This window comes from Grammomys surdaster, unplaced genomic scaffold (genome assembly GCF_004785775.1).
Source record: "Grammomys surdaster isolate TR1022 unplaced genomic scaffold, NIH_TR_1.0 278, whole genome shotgun sequence".
Classification (NCBI taxonomy): Eukaryota; Metazoa; Chordata; class Mammalia; order Rodentia; family Muridae; genus Grammomys; species Grammomys surdaster.
In genome coordinates this window covers 9,881,976-9,903,930 of record NW_021604719.1, presented here as the reverse complement: position 1 = coordinate 9,903,930, position 21,955 = coordinate 9,881,976, and the positions used below count along the sequence as shown (strand labels likewise).

The following is a 21,955-nucleotide window of genomic DNA, read 5'->3' as shown; positions in this document are numbered from 1 at the left end:
GAGGGAGGGAGGGAGGGAGGGAGGGAGGGAGGAAGGAAAAGGAAAATGGAACCCCAAGTAATAGGAAGTGAAGTAAAAAATGTCATAGATGACTCCCAATAGAATAAAAGGCAAACAATAAAGGCCTAAAAAAATGAGGAAGAGGCTGAGTCCTGTACATGGTACAAAAAAAAAAGGCCAAAAAACACAACTGAAAGGCAGAACTAAATGAAAACTGACACACAGGCTCTACCAGAACAAGTCAACAATATTCACAGCTTATTTTCATGGGCCTGCCAGAGTAAAATCACGTGATTAAAGAAGTGAACTATAGATATAGGAGAACAACTAGGGTGTGACCAAAAAGAAAACCAATGGACAGGATGGGAAAATCCACTATGACTTTCTTTCCTAGCTTGATGTTGGGATATGTTAACATTATTTTAAATATATACTAGCTCAGCAAATGAGCCAAGTATTATTAGCAAACTAGGTGAATCAAGAAGTATTATGCCAGAGATATTTAAATTTTAAAACATATTTTAATCAAGAAGTAGTAAATAGCTGGGTGTGTGTTGGGGGCACAGGCAAAAGAGTCATGAGTTCAAGGGGACCATGAGCTTCATCCTGCTTTAGAAAAACAAAACAATAACATCAGGTACCAGGGCCTTCCCAAAGAAACACAAAAAAGTTTAAGACTTTGCTGCTCTAGCAGAAGACCTGAGTTCGGTTCCCACCAACTGTCTGCTACTCCAGTTTCAGGGGATCTAATGCTCTCTTCTGACCCCACAGACATCAGGCAGCAGGTATGTATCTGTAAACATGAATACATATGAGTAAAACACTCATGTATATAAAAAATAAAAATAAATCAATTTTTAAAAAAACGAAAAAGAAACACCATAAAGATAGGGGAGGGAGGAAGATAGCAATTGGACTATAAACACAAAAGCCATCATTAGGCAGATAAAAAGGACCATGTAGTAGCTATATAAAATAAAATTGAATTTCATACTACAATAATTCTACTTCTAGAAATTTTATATCAAAATAGCTATTGTCAAATACTCGATGAATGGGCATGAGTTTCCTTCCCAGCACTATGTAAGCAGATGTAATGGCACTCAGTTCCAGTTACAATCGGAGGCTTTCACATTCAAGGTCGCCCTTAACTATACAGTGTCTAGGCCAGCCAGAGACACTAGCTCAAAAACCAAAAGTAAATAAAGTGACACATCTATGAATGTTGAACTGGGGACAGCTCTACAGTGGACTGAGGGTGAGATGCAAGCCAAGAATGGATCCTCCTTTTGAGAAACGGGGGATCTGTGAGATGTACTGACAGAAGGACAAAACAAGGAGGGATGGGGACAAATATTAGCTTCATATACATGCACAGCTAGACTATTATGAAGATACTCAAGAATCATAACAGACTGAGGAGTGGAAATGTGTCCTTTTGGTTATTTGAATTGTCCTGTGTGTCTAACTAACTCTTTTTTTTTTTAATATTTATTTATTTATTTTATTGATGAGTACACTGTCGCTGTCTTCAGATACATCAGAAGAGGGCATCCAATCTCATTACAGATGGATGTGAGCCACCATGTGGTTGCTGGGATTTGAACTCAGGACCTCTGGAAGAGGTCTGGAAGAGCAGTCAGTGCTCTTAACCGCTGAGCCATCTCTCCAGCCCCTAACTAACTCTTGTTTGTTATAGCTTCTATGACTCCTGCCTCCTAGGTTCAGGCAGCTGACCTGATCAATCTCAAGAGCCTTATCTGCCTTCACAAAACCTGACTGCAGCTCTCTAACTCTCAATTCATCTTCAGCATTTCTCAACACAGCTTTTGATAAATTAAGTAGAACAAAATTTTTTGTATGAAAAAACAATGTTTCATATAAATGTAGGTGCCTCTAGATTAAACAAGGTTAAATAGCTCTTTCCAAGCTCAGTTAAGACAGTGTGAGGAAAGGTTTTTCTTGAGGGGTCAGCGCAGGCAGGCCTATCCCTGCCATGGGGGACTTTCCCTGGGCAGCTCTTTTCTATGTGTCCTCAAAGACACTGTCAACTTCCCTTTTTAACCCACTGGTTTATTTTCTTAAGAATTTTTGTTTTGTTTTCATTTATTTTTCCTTGTGTATGTGTACATGTGTAAGAGCACCTGTGGAGGCCAGAAGAGGGCATGTGATCCTCTGAAGCTGGATGGGAGCCAGCTGTGAGCTAGAGTAGTGCTACAACTGAAGTCAGGTTCTCTACAGGATCACAAGTGCCCTTAGTGGTAGTGCATACTAACAATCTGGGTGCTTGGAAGTGGAGTCAAAAGAAGGATCAGGGGTTCTAGGCCAGAGTTAGAGACACAATACTCCCAAAAACAACAATAAAAGAAAACTAGGCCATGATGAGGTTAAAAATAAAAGCTCCCTAAATAAGATAAAGAATGCACTAGAAGGGCTGGAGAGATGGCTCAGTGGTTAAGAGCACTGCCTGCTCTTCCACAGGTCCTGAGTTCAATTCCCAGCAACCACATGGTGGCTCACAACCACCTGTAGCAGGGAATTTGATGCCCTCTTCTGGTGTGCCTGAAGACAGTGACAATGTACTCACATACATGAAATAAAAAAAACATTTAAAAAAAAAAAAAAAAAAAAAAAAGAATGCACTAGAAACTGTAACAGCTGTAAACAAAATAAAAAACTCACCAGAAGCATAAGGAGTTACATACAAGAGTATACAAAGTCGATAAGTTTTGTCAAATCTAAGAAAATACCACTTGGAAGTGCTGAGTACTCTCTAGAGACAGCTCACAAAGCATCAATAAATAGGCAGTGTTATCAGTTTGCACAAGAAAGGAGATGATTATTTCAATAGCTCTCTAAAATGTTTAAATCCAAGGAAAAGCACTCAAAGACACTGTAACATCACAAAATATCTTCAGAAAAATGTTGACAAACTGACAGCTCAGTTGGAGAGTACAAATACTGAACTAGATTCCTTCTGTAACTATTCAGAAATAGGTTTATTTAAAATTTAATACTATCACTGTATAATATAATCATGGTCTAATTCAGTCTTATTTCATTTATAAATATGTGACTATACACTTGAGTAATACAGACAGAAAATCCTTTTATTGCCCAAATTCATGCTGAAGACCTCTTGAAACATGAATGACAACAATCACCCCCAGTTTTACCCCATTTCTTCAGCTTCACCTACTGCTAGAATGAGTAAATTCATACAAATAGTTGCAAACTTACATATGAATACATAAATAAATGTGTAGTTTTCACTTATTTGACATTCCTTAGACTGAAGAACTGTTTACTGTACTATCAATGTACTAAAAGAAAATGTTGTTACAAGTACTCATTTTCAAGTGATTTTTTTTTTTTGGTTTTTCAAGACAGGGTTTCTCTGTGTAGTCCTGGCTGTCCTGGAACTCACTCTGTAGACCAGGCTGGCCTCGAACTCAGAAATCCACCTGCCTCTGCCTCTCAAGTATTGGGATTAAAGGCGTACGCCACCACTGCCTGGCAGATTTGTACACTTAAATGTATATACCTAATAGAAAACCAAAAGAGTGTGATTGTGTGTGTGTTCATGTGTAATCCTAACTGACCTAGAATTTACTATGTAGACTAGTAGGCTGGCTTTAAACATGTGACCCTCCTGGATCTGCTACCCAGATGGTAGTGTTACAGGCAATTTGTATCATGTTTAAATTATTTCTAAAGCAAATGGCTTAAGTGCCAAGAATGTGAGAAGACTTGTAGAATGGGCTTACTTTCACTGCAGCAATGAGACGAATGTAGTCACTAAGAAGTTCTGAGAACATGTAAAAGTCGGCAAAAGCTTGTTCTTGATGTAACTGGTCTATCTTCTCCTCAACCTCTGCCAGCTGAGACAAAGCTCTAGAGAGCGCAGTGTGGTCCTCAGAATTACCTAGCATGGCAGCACTCTTAGCAAATGCAGCTGTGTTGGCTGAAAGTTCTGAAATTAGAGGGGAAAAAAAAGCTTTAGCATTTGCTAATAAAATTTTAACACTATACTAATCTCTCTAAATTGTATTTATTCACAAATTAAATGTCCAATTTATGAATTATTTTAAATTAATATAAAACAGTCAATAAACTGCCTTGGGCATAGATGCTCATAAAAATACCACTACTATGTGATGCTTTTGTTTACATTGAATCCCAGCATAGCCCCACCAAAATAGAATCAAAGATTATATCTTCAGATGATGAACTGTGTCTGAATAATTTAATAACCTGCCTTCCCTTTTCACACCAAAGAACTCATTTATTGTCTTCTGCAGTCTGTTGAAGATGTAAGTGTATTTCTAACACAGGAAGAATAAACATAAAGATTAATGGGGCTGGAGAGATGGCTCTGAGGTTAAAAGTTTATATTGGTGTTCTGGAGGACCTAAGTTTGCAAACCCACACACTGGAATACAGAAGTACATAAAAATAAGAATACTTAAAAAAAAATCACAATTAATTCATACTATACTCTTTGGCATTTGAACATTTGTCACTGAAAATAATATCTCAAATCTTGTTTTTATTTAAAAAAAATTTACATCTTAATTTTTAATAAGAATCTTATCTATCCAGAAAGAAAAAAGGTATGCTTGTACATACAATTTATTATCAATTTAAGTTATTTTCTATTTGTTGTGCAATGATGCTAAGAATTAAATGAGATTTTTTGTTTTGTTTTGTTTTTTAGTTCAGGCTGCCCTCAAACTTACATCATTTTCCACTTAAGAATTTCTAGATTATTTTTTAACATTTCAAACAATTCAGACATTTCAAATGAAGAAAAAATCATGTTTATAAAGGCTACTGACAATGACTGAAAGTTACATTTTCTGAAAACTATTCTGTTGCTGCATAGTATATAATTTAAGAAAAAAAATCAAAGCCTAATTCCTAAGAGATATATAATATAAACAATAAAGTTATGACAAACTATTATATAGAGATAACTATCATATGGAAGCTGGAAAGATGGCCCAGTGGTTAAGAGTACTGACTGCACTTCTAGGGGACCCAAGTTCAATTCTCAGCCCCCAGATGGCAGTTCACAACTGTCTGTAACTCTGGTTCTAGGGAGTCTGACACCCTTGCACAGACATGCAGGTAAAACACCAATGCATATGAAATAAAAACTAAAAAAACCTTTAAAAAAAAAAACAGATTTATCACACAAGTAATTAGTTTTATTACCATTACCTTAATGAAATCTACTAAGCATTCATTATGTCACATAGTATATTAGAGAACCATTATGAAGAGTCTGGAACTCTGAAAATACTCCACCCCAAAAGTCAAACAAAGCAAAACGAACAAACAAACAAACAAACAAACAAACAAGAGTCTAACAACAAAACTTTGTGGACTAAAAAAATTTCAACTCAAATTTCCTATGAGCTTTTTACTCCCCCAAACCTAGTTTTAAATGCAGTGGTTTTAACTTCTTTATTTTTTCAGACTAGGCTGCCCTTGAACTTCCTGTATAGAGGATGGCCCTGAACTCCTGACTGCCTGGTTTATGTGATGCTGGAGCTCAAACCCAGGGCCTTCTGCCTGTTAGAGAAGTACTATCAAGACTTCTCCAGCCTCTAAATACGATAAAAAGGTAAGCAAAATAATTCACAGAGGTTTCCAAGAAGTAGAGGTACAATACAAATACTTCTAAGAAAATATGTAAGTATCAATTTTTAATTTTCCATACCATAGTTCAGAGAATTGAACTCAGGGTCTCATGCATAGCATTCAACCAAACGAGTATTAATTTTAATTTGAATTAAAATAGTTTTATAAGCTCTTGATTTTTCTAATTTTAAGCTAGAAGTCAGATCAAAATACAATGGAAAAATTTAAATGATATTGAAACAAATACTCTTTTTCTGTTTTGAGACAGTCTAGCTTCAAACTCATGGCAGTTCTGCTTCAGCTGCCTAAGTGCACCACAGGCAGCAGAATATTCTCTCAAACTACTGTTTTCTCTTTTCCATAATCACTTCAGTGTTCACTTTAACACAACTAACAAACCTTTTCTATGACAGACCAAGGCTTCAACACTGGCATGAAGCTTCCGAAGCTGCTGGTCAAGATTCTCAAATTGCTGTTGCTTTTCTTCAAACCACTAAGAAAAAAAAACAAAAAGAAAAAAAAGAAAAATGGAGCTAATTTAGGACGAACGAACCATTGTAAATTAGGTTACCAATAGCAAGCTACCTTCCTTGTTTTAGAACAGCAAATTAGCCATATATAACCATGGTGGTCAACTGATGTAGCTGAGAACTGAACTCAATAAGCAAATTAATATCCTATTTTCTGCTTGTACAGCTTTAAAATGCAATTGTTGGGCTCATTAATTCATTTCATTATTCAAGTCGAAAAATCAGCTCTTACTGCATCCGATTCATTCATCTTGATTGTCATTTTGTTGACAGCGTCGGCGGCCTTGTTCACCATCCTCAATATTCCTGCTCCACTCAGAGCCTGCGTATTAACTGCTCTAGGCAGCTGGAATTGAATGACAAATAAGGGCAAACAAACCGGTTAAAAGCCTGGAGATTCAACTGGGCACAAAAGGGTCCCCCTCCCAAAATAAAGAGAAGAGAGAGAAGAAAAGAGAAAAGAGGCTGTATTTTCTTTACCCTCACACATTTCAACAGTGAGATCTAATTTCTCAAATGCACTACTTGTACATTCTCAAAGGAAAACTTAAAAAATAGACTTTCCATTTGCTTTTCTTTTGCACGTTTACATTTAGATAGAACAAACACTGTTTGTCAAAACACATTAAGAAATTGCTGGGCTCTAACATAGCCACCTGTCTTGGAGCACAAACAAGCTGCTGGTGAGCAGAGATGCTCACTCTGTGAAGCCTGTGCTTATGAGCTTCTAGAAAATTCTGAGATTCAAGTGAAGTTTTTTAAAAATCTCAATAACAATTAGGGCAGCAACAGTAAAATTTTTTCTCATCTATTTGATTAAAACCAGTTTAAATTCTTCAAAAAAGGAACTGACCATCTTCTATTATTAAAAGAAGGTATTTGCAAGTTAACCGACACCAAAAATCCCAAGCATGGTTTTACTATGTCTACTGAACTAATTATTTACTGAATATCTAATCTTGTATTAGCTATAACAAATATGAATGAGAAAATTTAAAGTGGAAATACCTCTGAGCTTTCCAAGAACTGCCTTAAGTCGGGATCCTGAAGCAATGTCGGATGCTTTACTGTTCTTTGAAGATACCTATATTCAAGAGTTCAATTGATCCTATTTTAGTACCATGCTAAATTGTGTTTCAACAAAAGAATAAAAATAATTAAGTAAAAGTATCTTTATCTATTAGTCTGCACTCACTATAATTATCTAGAATTTTATTTATACAGTTGAACAGAGCATGGTGATACAAACCTTAATCCCAGAATTTGGGAGGCAGAGGTAGGTGGATCTCTGTAAGTTTGAGTCCAGATTGGTCTACACAGCAAGTTCTAGAGAAGCTAGATCTACATATGAGACTCTATTTCAAAGCGGGGGGTGGGGGGAGTATGTATGTGTGTGCCTACATCTGCCACATACATGCCTGATGCCCATGGAGGCCAAACCTGGACTCAGTGGCAGTTGAGAGTCACCATGTGGGTACTAGGAACAAACCTATGTCCTCTGCAAGAACAAGTACTCTTAGCCTTTGAGCTACCTCTCTACCATCTTTGCTCATCTTTTGAAAGGGAGACAGAGTAAATACTTTATCAGTATCTTAGAATGACAATTTAGTTACAAAAGGATATATGAACTATGAGCTTGTGTAACAATGTTTCTTTAGAAAGAATTATATTTCCAGTTATAATTTTAGGGAATTAAGTTAATATACCACTATGTATATTTTCTTCTCAACAAGTATAATTACTACTATCTCTAAATTGGGAAACTGCCTATCAATATTTCTTGTTGGTAGATTTAAACAACAATCAGGTTTTGGTCCTTGGTTCTGATTTGATGAAGACTAAATTTTCTTCAACTATTTCTCCTTTTTTTTTTTTTTTTTTTAAAATAACCCCACCACCACCAAAAAAATTCCAAGTTCTCATTAGTAGCCCAGACTGATCTTATCTTCCATTTGCTCTCCTCCTTTAGAAGCCCAACAAGGGCTGAGGAAGTGAAAGAGATGCCAGTAGTGGCTCAGATCTGCTTTAAGCAGAATGAATTGAGAAGAGTCACTTGAGCTTTCCAGTTTCTAATTGTGTGCTTAGATAAAGCAAAACAAAGACAGCTGCTTAAAATCCTTAATATGAATAGAGTTAAAAATAATTTCTCTTAAATTCAATGTCAACAAAATGAGAGACTAGAAAAGCAAAACTCTAGGTCTTAGATGACAATCACCTGTTTATTTAACAGACATTTGTTGAGCAGTGAATACATGTTATTCCTAGGTCCTAGAATCCGTCAGCATGCAAAAGTTATTAATAGCTCTTCCTTTATGCAATTTACAATTTGGTACTAGAAGACAGATACTAAGCTATAAACAGCAATCACTAATATATAATATAGGACAAGTCCCATGAGAAAAGAAGAAAGAATGGGGCACATGGGACCAAGTACATAAGATGTGCTCCGTGCCAATTTCGATAGGTACAATGAAGCCAGTTGTCAGAACAAGCTTTACTGGAATATTTAAACATTAAAAGGATAATGAGATTTAAGTGGGTAAAAGGTAGAAATGCCTTGGATTCCAAACAAAATGGTCACTGTGGCCCAGAGCAAAGTGGGTGACCAAAGAGACATGAAAGATACGGGTAACAACAAAATGCATGAGCAGTGCAGGTCAGACAGAGATTTGTAGTCAACTATAAGAACTTTAGTTTTATTGAATAAAATTAGGATTAGGGGCTAGTGCAATCTGCTCTAGGGTGGTTTTGTTTGTTTGTTTTTTAAACTGTCTCATGTAGCCCAGGCTGTGTTTTAAAGGGATTATTCTATACATGCTGTATTTAAGGAAGGAAGGGAGGAAGGGAGGGAGGGAGGGAGGGAGGGAGGGAGGGAATTGCCAAGGATGAAATAATCATGGAGCCCACTAGAACATGTAAGCTAAGTAAGCCTTTGGATTACTAGCCATTAGACTGAAGAGTTCAAGCTTTCAAAGCAAAAGAACTTCCTGAGGAATAAGAGAACCCTGGAGAGTGACCTATTTTCTAAATTCACTGATGTGAAACTAATAAATTTATCTTATCTGTTTGGGTCTTGCAAGTGGAATTTTGTTAAGTGCTTGAAATGAACACTAACCCTACACAATTCATTAGAGGTAAATATACACTGAAGTTACTTCTTGCACAGGTCACATAGGTATTGTAGTGCAGACAGATTTCAAATATAAAGTCATTCTAAATCATACCTCTCAACGTCTTAGTCTGTACATTTGTTTGGGTTAAGATACACTTGCTTGCCTTTTACTTTTTATTTATTTAATGTAGCCCAGGCTAGCATCAAAGATGTAGCAATCCTCCTGGCTCACTCAGACTCCCAAATAGGATTACAGGTATGAATCAAAATGCTCACCTAATAAACTCTTACACACACATACACATACACACTCACACATACACACACCAAAACCAAAACCAAATAAAAATAAAAAGACCTCATAGGAAAATCATACTTGAAATGTCTCTCCAAGGGGTGTGGTTACATTTTCAGAATTAAGAAAACCAAGAAAGAGCATTACATGCCTTTGTTCTTTAAAATATTCTTTCTACAACTTGTCTTACAATACAATCAATTCCAATGTCACTTAAACTTCTGATATAATTTAAATAATTCTGAATAACTAGATTCTCTCTTAAATATTAGATTTTAATTTTTAATTTTTCCACTTTTAAAAATTGTATTTTATTTTATGTATATGAGTGTTTTGCCTGGCTCTATGTCTGCACACTGTAGTGCCTACAGAGGTCAGAAGAGAACATGAGATCCCTTGGAATTGGAGTTATGCTGATTGTGAGATGCTCGGAATTGAACACAGGTCTTGTAGAAGAGCAGCCAGTGCTCTTCAGTGATGAGCCACCTCTCCAGCCCTCTGTAGCTGTTTAAAAACGGAATATGGAATATGGTTAACTTGACTTTACTCGGGGATTTTCTTAAAATGTGAACAATTTACTACTAAATAAGAAGATGCCTCAAAAACAGTACTAAAAATTCATTTGTAGCACAAAGATATGTACACACACACACACACACACACACACACACACACACACAATCCGAAAAGCTAATCTACCAACCTAAGTCACTGATAAGGCAGAAGATCAAATGAAGATCAGACAAAATTAACTATGCTATTAGAAGCTGGTAAAGCCTCAGTGAACCAGTGTCCTAGTTCACTCTTTTAATCTCACTACTCAGAAGAAAGAGACAGGCAGAGCTCTGTGAATCTCAGGCCAACTTGGTCTACATAATGAGTTCCTGACCAGCGAGGACTACATAGCAAAACTCTGTCTCAAAAACAAACAAGCAAGTAAACAAAAAGCTTTACAGTACTTCTCTGTAAAGCACACTCTCACCTTTGTTTTTACATTTCAGCACAGTAAGAAAATATTATATGTTAAGACGCAGGAGGTGGGAACATTCCCACTCTTTTAGCCTGCCATTAAAAAAGCACACTTTAGGCCAGGTGGGGCAGTGCATGCCTTTATGCTGATCTTTATGTTCAGTGCCAACCAGGACTACACAGTGAGACCTTGTTTCAAAAAGGAAAGAAGAAAAGCAAGTCTTGCGATCTACAGGACATGTATAATTATGTACTTTTATTCTAAAGGAAGATAGAACATATTTATTATTATTCTTTAACTGAATCTAAGCAAGGAGTAACATTATTATTCTTTAAAGTCAGAATTAAGTACACAAAAATGACAAGGCACATACAAAGCAGTTTTCACAGTTTAACTGTGCTTATATCGAATAATTCAGAAACAGTTGTTGTTCTTGTAAATGACCCAGGTCTGGTTCCCAGCACCCACACAGTGGTTCACAATAATCAGTAACTCTAATTCTAGGAGATCCAACCCCCTCTTCTGACCTACACAGGTACCAAGCATGCATGTGGTGCACATATTCACATTCAGGGCAAAACACTCACATACATTAAAATAAACAAATCTAATTAAAAAACTAATTTAGACAAACTATAAATTATAAGTAGGTAAATATGACATAAAACAGTAGATTAATATGGCATAACTTTCTAAGAATCTAAATAATTTATATCTGTTGTATTTGGGGAAGGGGTATGCCAAGGGCATGACTCAAGACCTCTAAAATGGTATATAAGCATTTCTCCACAGAGGCCCAGTCTCCCCCCGTTGCTTATATTTTAAGACTGGGTCCTTCTACATAGCCCCAGGACAGAAGTCCTCCTGCCAGTCTATGAATACTGGAACTGTAGGAGTATGCACCATGCATGGCTTCTCCTGACATTCTATCAAGTGTTCCTGCAAGCACAATTTCCATGTTTCCCTCTTACAACTACAGGCACCTTTTAGAGCTCTTGGTAATTACGACATAATCCTGACATCAATTCATTCATTCCATTATTTTCCTGCTTTTAGCATGATACAGAACAGGTATCATGCTGTTAAGACTATAAAGCTACAGACTAATAAAGGCAGGCAATAGCAGTGCTGTAACTCAGATTACCTCTCCAGTGCCGCTCTTCGTTTTTCTACGAACTCAGTGGATGATGAGTCTTCTTTACCTACTTTGACCTTGGTCATACCTTTGAAAAAGTTGGATGAGACTTGTAAGAAACAGACCATCATAATTTCTTCATAATGAAAATATATTTTTAAGTTAACAGTAATGACCCCTATGTTGGTACTGGGATCTTACTTAAAGAATAAGGCATTTTGAAGAATTACATCTCATAATATGTCAATATCTCTAGTTAATGAATAAATATGTATGGCAGGAACATGTAAATAAAGCACAACTTGAGTTATATTTTGTGGGTTTTGAACTTATATAAAAACTTACATAAAAATTTCATAACTTGTGATATTTCACACTTTTTTTTGTTTGTTTGTTTGTTTTGTTTTTCGAGACAGGGTTTCTCTATGTAGCCCTGGAACTCACTCTGTAAACCAGGCTGGCCTCGAACTCAGAAATCCCGCCTGCCTCTGCCTCCCAAGTGCTGGGATTAAAGGCGGATATTTCACACTTTAAGAACACAAAAGTTTTTATATTTCAAGAGTATTGTCTCCTTAATCCTAGGACTTCAACCCAAGGCGTCATGAATAAGTATACTACCTCTGATCTAGATCTCCAGCTTAATTTTTTTCTACATTTCTTTTTAAAAAGATTTCATTATTTACTTCTGTGCATGTGTGTATTTTGTTATGTACACATGCATACAGGTGTTACAGAAGCCAGATGAGGACATCAGATCCTCTAGAACTGGAGTTACAGGTAGTTGTAAGATGCCCAATATGGGTCCTGGGTAGCAAACTCCAGCTTTTTGCAAATGTAGCAACTATTCTTAACTGCTGAGCCATCTCCTTTGGCCCCATTCCTACACCTGAACATATTAAATGGAATTTAAAAAACTACAGTCAATGAATGTCAATGAAGGTCTTTGTGGGATGATGAAATGTGTTAGTTGTAATTGATGAGCTCGCTAAATGCTTTCCCTGTGCATAGGTAGCATGTTTTCATTTGTCACAGCTAGGTAGTACACTGGTTTGGTCATTTTGTCTGTGTTTTATAGAGCCAAGGTCTCATCTATATAGCTTAGGCTGACCTGGACCTCATGATCCTCTTGCCTAAGGCTTCCTAGTGCTGGCATTATAAACATGCACTCTTGTGCCAGGCTGTTCCTTTTCTAATAGTTTAGAAAGAATTGTGTTTTTATCTCAACTAAAGTTACTGCAGACTCCTTTTAATAGCAATTACAGCTTCCCAGGAAACTCTTATTTATAATCTGCCATCTCACTAGATATAGTACTTTAAAAATCTGTACATCTACACAACTGTGGTGGCAGATGGCTATAATCCCAGAACTTGAGAGGATGAGTTAGTTGGATTGTGAGTTTGAAGCCAGCCTGGGCGATACAGCAAGAACTCTGATAATAAATGAATGCATGCATGCATAAATACATAAAGTGAACCAGCAAAGAAACCAGGCATGGTGGTTCACACCTATATTTTGAACATTTTGGAGGCATAAGAAGATCAACAGCTTAGGGTTATCCACCACAACACACTGGGTTTGAGACCAACCTGAGCTCTATGAGACCCTATTATTTTTTAGAGAATATATATTAATTCAAAAGTTGTCAATAATATATGGTGTTGTCAAATACACAATTGCTTCTCTACTAGCTAGAGACCAGAGAGTTTAAAAATCAATCTGCTAGTTACCTTTAAGTATTCACAATTTTTGGAGGCAATTTTTATTTGGCTTTATATTACCCTATCTGATTATATATACATGTATATATATATGCATATAAACATGTATTACACATACATATACTTGCCTTAAAACATTTTTGTAATAAGATGATATTCAAATGATCTAGTCCACTTTACTTATTGATTCTTATATATTCTAGGCTTGCTTGGAACTTGCTGTGTAGCCAAGAATGACTGAACATGAGTCTCTGGTCTCTACTTCCTCAAGTGTTGGGAATCAAACCTAGGAATTTGTGCATGCTAGGCAAACACTGCCAAAGAAGCTACATTTCCAGCCAAATTTAACCCATCTTAAATGCATCTTAGATAGTTCTGAAACAATATAGTATTATTATTTTTTTAAAAATAGAAAATTGCCAGGCTGTGGTGGCGCACGCCTTTAATCCCAGCACTTGGGAGGCAGAGGCAGGTGGATTTCTGAGTTCGAGGCCAGCCTGGTCTACAGAGTGAGTTCCAGGACAGCCAGAGCTACACAGAGAAACCCTGTCTTGAAAAACTAAACCACAAAAAAAAAAAAAAAAGAAAAGAAAAGAAAAGAAAAGAAAAGAAAAAAAAAGAAAATCGAGTCTATGGAAGTAATTTAGTAGTAGTGTATCTAGCATGCTGAAGGCCCTGAGCTCAATCCCCACCACAAAACAACTAACCCCAAAAAGATTTTTATTCAAGGACTTGGAAAAGAATATACAAATTCATCTAAACACAGTTTTAAAATTTATTAATTATAAAATGACTTTTCAAGCCTAATAAAATTAATGATCAGCAATATTTATTTTAAATATATTTCAGAGTAATAATTTTGAGTATAAAGAAAATTAAAATGAGATCATTAAAAAGCCAGAACTTAAACAGATTGGTAATAATCTACAAATTTTAAAACATAAGTCTTAAAAGTGGACTGACTAATGGTGACCAGTGAGATGGCTTAGTGTATGAAGATGCTTGCTGCGAAACCTGACTACCCTGAGTTCAAACCCAGGGATTCTTTAAGGATATGCAGGATCAGCGCAGCACACACCAATCTGCAGCTCTCGATGGGAGCCCTGACTGAGATGAATAAAGGACACACACAGAACAGCCAGGACTGAGTTAGGAACAGTGAAGTGTAATCATCCTGACTTATGCTTACCTACTATACTCTTTTCTGGAGCGGGTGGCACAATGTAACCAACATGTAAATATTTGCTTGCTAATTTACTATGCAAACCAAGAAAGTCACTGAATCTTCTTTTGACTGAAAATTCACTCTTACTGAACATGGAAAGGGAAGTCTACAAATAAAGAAAAGGAGTTTCACATTAGTAGTAAGCAGTCATTTAGAAATGAATACTGTACATAACTGTAAGTGTAGTCTGCTCTGTTTTGCAAATGGATGCAGAGTACCATGTGGCTTATAGATTCAGAACAACAAAAAAGAAAAGAAAAAACAAAATAAAACTAAAACTTAAGGCCCAAGTCATAGGTTTTAAAAAGTAATATAAGCAGTTATTCTAGAAAATACTTGCTTTATTCTGTCTTTGACCTATCACACTCATCTCTACCATACTTTTGCTAGTGGTTTTTCCCCCTTTTAGTTTCCTGAACAAGGTTTTGATTATATATATATATATATATATATATATATACACATATATATATATATATATATATATATATATATGCGCAACCTATGCGCGCAACCTAGGCTATCTTTGATCTCACAATCATAAACTACAGATTCTTCAATTTACCCACAGCTCAGACCTCCCAAAAGGCAGCTCCATGCAAGTCTCACTGAGCTCAAAGTCACTGCACTTTCCCTGTTAGAGTAAGAGTCCATCAGGAACAGCACTTTCCTCTACTCTTTACTGCTATGCCCAGGTGCTTGCAACAGAACCTGAAATTATAGTAAGGGTTTGATAAAGATTTGTTTCATCAACTAACAAAACTTTCACCACCTCATTGTGTCTCTCCATCTTGTCTTTCTCCAACTACAAAGTTCCTCTATCGTAAATAAATGCCTTCCTTACTCCTTCTACTCACACATTATTGATTCTCCTACCTATGTAATTCAAACAACCATTTATTTCCATTACTTTCAAAACTGTTTTCTCAGTGTCCTCCCCAGCTGTAGTTGTTTGCGTGTCCCAGGCTGGCTTAGAACTTACTAGGAACTTCTTTCTGCTCCTCATGCCCCTGCCTCCCAAGTGTTGAAATCACAGGTGTGTCCCATGTCCCTTGGTTTTTCTGCATATTGGAGAGTGAACCTGGGGCTTCATACATGTTAGGCAGGCACTCACTCTGACCAAACTGAGCTACACCCCGCAGTGTAAAATTAAGATGTTATGACGGACTTGCTTTCTGTTCCAAGACTTGATCCTTAAAAACTGTAGTGGTCTCAACTGGAGATCTTGACCTGTACATAGATGCTCACAATTGAATCTGAATTAGAACAGAGCTGTCCCAGTGAAAACCTAATAGTGCCATGCTTTTGTCCAGCTTCTCTAATAGCTCTCCTTCACGCTAAGGATGAAGCCAAAACTCCTACTGTGGCTACTCAAAATATACAAGGCCTTGTGGCCACCAAATTCAGCCTCGAGTCACATACAGATGAAACTGTAGAAAGTACAATGCCTGACTTTGGCCTTTTACACAAGCAAATCTTTTGCCTGACAGAAGCATCTTGCTCCTCCCTCCCATTCCTACCTCACCACTCACCTTGGGTCTACTTTAGCCAGGCCTGACCCTCAGGTCTAGATTAATTCACTTCCTGCATACTTATGCTCACATCCTCTCTACTACACAGAGTGAGGGGCCAACACTATTGAAGAAGAAAAAGCTTACCTTTGTTGTTACTCTATATGCCATGTAAGCATTCATGCCATCACCTATAAAGAAAAAAGCCACAGAATACTATTAAAATCCAAACGTTTGGGTAGAGGATAGGTAAGCAGTAGAATGCTTGCCTAGTGTGTGTAAGATCCTGCATTTAACTAATTAAATTAAATGCTTTAAAATAAAATACAAAAAAATTTTAAAAAGAAACAATACTATAACCATATACTTAAGTGGCAAACTATAGGATGTAACAATCAAGCTAGTCAAAAAGAAGTACAAAATACAATAATGACTCACCAACTTTTTCAGGATCTGACACACCAATTTCTATATCAAAAATATCTCCATTTGCTTCTTCTTCAATCTAGAAAAGTGCATTTTGGTGTTAAAAAATTCCCTTTATCTTGAAGGTAAGGAGCAGCTATGTGGACTGTCTATGTGGACTCATGGCCCTCTCAATAGGGAATGTCTGCCTAGTGGTGCAGCCCTGGCCAGCTGTCTGGAGAGGTCCTGTGCCCTAGAAAAGATCCTACTACTGTCACCTCTCTAACCAGTATCATTTCTAATTGTCTTCTAAATACTTATCTGTATACCCACAAACAGGTAGAGCTCTTACCTATCATCAAAGACACTTCTTTTTGCAACAGATAGAGACTAGAGACTACATTTGGTAATACTAGTTGACATGCCAATATGGATGGGAGAAATTTCTCAAGATCCTACCCTTAAATGAAGAGCTACAGGCAGTCACTTATCTCCTAGGGATGAGCCAACTGACAGGTGATCCAATACCAAATGGACAGTCAGTCATAAAACACAGTACTCAGTATGAAATTCTCAAAAAATGTAAAATTTAAAATTTTCTATTTATATTACTAACATAATACCAATGAAGAGTTTTTACTATTTTTTTCCAGATATACAAACCCTAGTATTTTTACTAGGGTCATGTCACAATAATTTAAAACCAACAGGAGCTTCCATATATGCTCACTATGTAAACAAAGAAATCACTCAAATAATAAAGATCATTTGGAGAACAGAAATGTTTGTCTTAATGTATCATATGTATAGAAAAAGCAACAAAAAACTTTTTTTAATAGTTAAGAGACTTTATTCTAATAGCTATAATTACAGTGCTTGTCGAAATGAAAACTGAAAACAAGTATACAAAACAGTTGATTACTAATTGTGTATTGAAAGCAGTAAGAGGTTCTACGACACCAAATAAACCAGTTCTGAGATTTCCCCAAGATAAATTTAACAGCTCCAGCTTCTTCAGTGTTTATCAAAATACAAAAGAAAAAAGTAGAGGTCGTCTTTCGATGGCAAATCGGACTCTTGCAGGCTGAGGGAGGAAGCTACTTCATACATGGAGATGGGGGTGCTCCAGGATGTGGGTCTGTAATGGACCGACCCTCCCACCTTGCACGCACTCCTGCTGGTGAGACCCAGGCCTCCTGCCAGTGCGTCCAAGTGGGCCCAAGAGTAAGCTGGGTATGCAGGCTGCCACTGGGCCCGGCCACACACCAAGTACAAGCCAGGTTTCTCTTCAGATCGTATAAATCTTTCGCCTTTAACAAAAAACTTTTAAAAAGAAAAACCATGCAGTTTTGTAAATATTGTGGATTTTTTTTTTTTTGGTTCAATATGAAATCTTTTGTTCTTCTTGCTTCTACATCCTTTGTGCTGGGATTATAGGTGTGCTCCACCATACACAGCTAATAAGTGGAACCTTTAGATTAATAAATGCTTTATTGCCTTACTTTTATTAAGCTTCCCTACCCCACTGATTTGTCCGGACCAGTTACCTAGCTTGCTGTGGGTTCTAGTTTCTGCCTCTCTAACACTGGGATTGCAGGACAGCTGCCCATGTCCACCAGCATTTATATCCGTCATGGTATCTAAACACACATGAACTTTATCTACTATGCCATTTTCCCCAGACTCAGCCCCAGAATTTTCACTCCTGAATTTCCCCAAAGAATACATTGCTTGTACCAGTAGAAATTTACTTGTAGAAATTATATCTAAAAATAACTTTAAAAGAATGATTCCTCAATTACTTTTTAACAACACATTTTTCTCGAAGACAAGGCTCTGTAAAACTCAACTTTCAAAATCAGCAAGTGGGAAAAATAACTTGATGGTACTACAGAGAGACCCCTTTGAAAGCAATTTAAAACAAGCATTTCAGTTGGGAGGCGGTGGCACAAACCCTTGGGAAGCAAAGGCAGGTGGATCTCTGAGTTTGAGGCCAGTCTAGCCTGGTCTACAGAGTGACTTCTAGCACAGCTAAAACTAAAAAGAGAAACCCTGTCTCAAACAAAACAAAACAAAACAAAACAAAACCAACCAAACAAAAAATATAAAACAAACAAACAAAAAAACCCCAAGAGTTTCTAATACTTTTGCTATAGAAGAGTTTGTAGAAAGGAGAGCTGGGAATGTAACTCAGAAGTCGTATGCCTGTCTAGCACAAGCAAGGCCCTGGATTCTATTCACAGTACTGAACAAAAGCAAAGAGCAAACAAAGGACACGATCTGAGAGTATTAATCTGTCAAAATGTCAAGGCAATATTAGTAATATAAAGCTATAACAAAAGTATATTTTCCTACCATCTTTCTGTTCAAAGTCACATTTTTTTTAGACATTAAGCTAATCTTTTGTACATGCACACTGTGATTCAAAAAAGTGTATGAATTGTTAAGTGGACAATTCAGTAATTCTCACAAAATGAGCTCATCTTTCTAACCAGAACTCAAAGAAGAAATGTAAGCAACTAGTACATCCCCAAAGATCCTCTTACAGCTTGCCTTCCAGTTACAACCTCTTCACCCAGCCAACATGCTGATACCTGATAGTTAACAGTGCATATAGGTTCACTAACTTTAACTGTTTTTTGTGAGTACTCATTTGCATTTTACTACTTTCCCTTTGTATTATTTTTGAAAGGTTATTCACATGTTTGTATATAGTCACTATTTAATTGTGGTTATACTGGTTATTTATTACTAGTTAAATAATTTTTAAATGTTTTATATTTAAAATAACCGCTATATCATGATTCTTTTCTTCTCCAAATGTGCCTATTAAAAACTATTGCTGTTTCTTAATAATCCTATCCTTTATAAGTAAAAGGATTATCATCAGGTCATAAGAATATAATTTTAATTGATCTGCATCTCTTTCTTTTAAAAATGAAAGCTTGAGGAAGTTCATTAAGAAATAAAGAAAAGCCAGGTGGCGCAGGCCTTTAATCCCAGCACTTGGGAGGCAGAGGCAGGCAGATTTCTGAGTTCGAGGCCAGCCTGGTCTACAGAGTGAGTTCCAGGACAGCCAGGGCTATACAGAGAAACCCTGTCTCGAAAAACCAAAAAAAAAAAAAAAAAAAAGAAAAGAAATAAAGATAAAAGTTTGGGCTACATATACAGCTCAGAGGTAAAGCAAACAAACAAAAAAACAAAACCACTAGCCACTCCTTAGCACTCCTGTAAAAATAAATAAATGCAAGATAGCAATCTTAAGTGCCAACAGTATTCATTACATGCTCCATCAAAGAAAATTACAACACCACTTTAAGTACTTTCACCTCTCACTTGTTCAACACAGGAACCTTCAGAGGTACATACTGCTATCACAAGACCACACATGTCATGTAGCATGATTTGATCACTGAATTCTGCAAGCATTCTACCACTGAATTACACTCCAGCTTCAAACTCTTTGATTTAAGAACCATACGTGGTAGAGTTCTGCAGGGTGGATTATTTACAGAAGCTAAGAAAGGAGTATTGTTATGAGTTTTAAGGCTATCAGGACACTATGAGTTCCAGGCCAACATGGGCAACAGAGTTAAAAACATCCTGTTTCAAAAGTCAAACCAAACCAGAACAACAAAAAGAATGGGTTAGAACTCAATTGTGGAACCACAATGGCTTCCAACAGAAACTTACCTACCCCTGCCTCCCAAATACTGTGATTATAGACTATGCTACCATGCCTTTCTTCTTAATTATAGACTATGCTACCATGCCTTTCTTCTTAGTATGGTGTTTCCGTCTAAAATATCTGAAAGGCTTTGAGATAACGAGAGAAAGGTACTGGGTAAGGAACAAAAATGTATTCTTTACATATTAACCTAGAAGTATAAATGTTGGCCATACCTCTTCCCTGGATCTGTCAAAGATGACTGGGGCAGAGATACTCTTTGATTCGATTCGGGGAGCAATGAGTGTGGTGGGGGTGACAGGAGTGACCGCAGGAGACGGTTCGGAGGACAAGATGGGCTCTCGTTCTGGACTGTCCAAAGACACTTCTTCTGTGGCTTCTAGACATGAAATAAACAAGTTAATCAAGGAAATCACAGCATACAGCAGTTCATGAAATATGAAAAACATACCTACAAGTCTCAAAAGGACTATGACTTATAAGTTATCACTACCAAGTGACTTTGTGTAACTAATTATTTAGTTGTTTATAAAAACTTTACAGCAAACAGGAACTGTGTTGGTTTTTTGAAGAACTGTATTAACTCAGTTCAACTATCTATACTAGGGGAAAAGCAATGATGTGAATAATTCCACATTCATTTGTGTTTGGATTGGTAATACAATGTACATGTGGTAACTTACCTTTCATATATTTTATTCAAACTAATATAATTATTTCATATATGTAAAAACAAATTTTATAGCAGAAGGCTACCTTTAACTACTTCAATTGAGATTAAAAACCTGTTATGGGAAACCCACCAAGTTAGTAATCTAAAGCAATTAATTGCCAAAGATTACTAGATATTAGTTGAATATACAAATATGACACAAAGCAAAGATATGTTTAGATTTTAATTTTAAATGCTCATTCACTTGAAATATCTAAAATTAAGTATATTTAAAATCAAACCACATCAATAAACGGAATGTCTACATACTATGTAATACGGTGCTAAATGCAGAAACACAAAGAAGTGGAAAAATAATCATACCTGCCCTCAGGGAGTTTACAATCTAGTTGAGAAAACAAGACATGTGGAATGTTAAATAATAATAAAAGACTTAAGAGAACAATAAAGAATGTTATAAGACATTCAATTACTATTTGAACGACAGAACAAACACTATAATTTGAGTAGACACAGGAGTCAATATTTCAGGATGGGGAAAATCAGAAATAGTCTGTGACTCTGATTTGAGGTGGTTTAAACAGAAGAAGCTGGAAAAAATACCATGCAAATAGAATAACAGTGTAAGTGAAGGGTAGTGAAATTTAATCAGTGAGCCTAACACAAAGCAGTCCTGCTGGCTTGTAGAACTGATACCAAGAAGGGGCAGGCGGAATTATAAGGCAAACAAGGGATCGGACCAACGGTTTCTCAGGCTAAGGTTTCTGGATTCGTGGGATTTTGAGAAAGTACTAATTGTGGTCAATGAGCCACTTTAAGCAGTCAACTTGAAATTATACAGGCTAACACATTATCAAACTATTTAGACTGGTTATTTAATGTTGACAAGATAACTGGTATGGACCTCTTTATCTTTTTATATTAAAAGAAAAATGACTAATAACTAAAATCTTCTAAACTATGGTAACCTAAGGGGAAAAAAAACTATAGGTACAACAGACTACATATGACCCTGACAGAACAAACTAAAAGCTTAGATGCCACTT

General features: G+C 36.5%; 1 protein-coding gene across 1 annotated transcript in view; it reads right to left on the bottom strand.

Moving 5' to 3' along the window:
* Snx2 (sorting nexin 2) overlaps nt 1–21,955 on the bottom strand; it is a 43,725-nt gene that overhangs the window by 5,931 nt on the left and 15,839 nt on the right. Inside the window, exons 3-11 of the mRNA XM_028777124.1 lie at nt 20,452–20,615; nt 16,582–16,648; nt 16,291–16,334; nt 14,597–14,738; nt 11,698–11,776; nt 7,185–7,260; nt 6,409–6,522; nt 6,046–6,139; nt 3,768–3,973 (exon numbers count right to left, since the gene is read on the bottom strand). Of these exons, the coding sequence (XP_028632957.1) occupies nt 3,768–3,973; nt 6,046–6,139; nt 6,409–6,522; nt 7,185–7,260; nt 11,698–11,776; nt 14,597–14,738; nt 16,291–16,334; nt 16,582–16,648; nt 20,452–20,615 (986 nt within the window). The remainder of the gene's footprint in view (nt 1–3,767; nt 3,974–6,045; nt 6,140–6,408; nt 6,523–7,184; nt 7,261–11,697; nt 11,777–14,596; nt 14,739–16,290; nt 16,335–16,581; nt 16,649–20,451; nt 20,616–21,955) is intronic.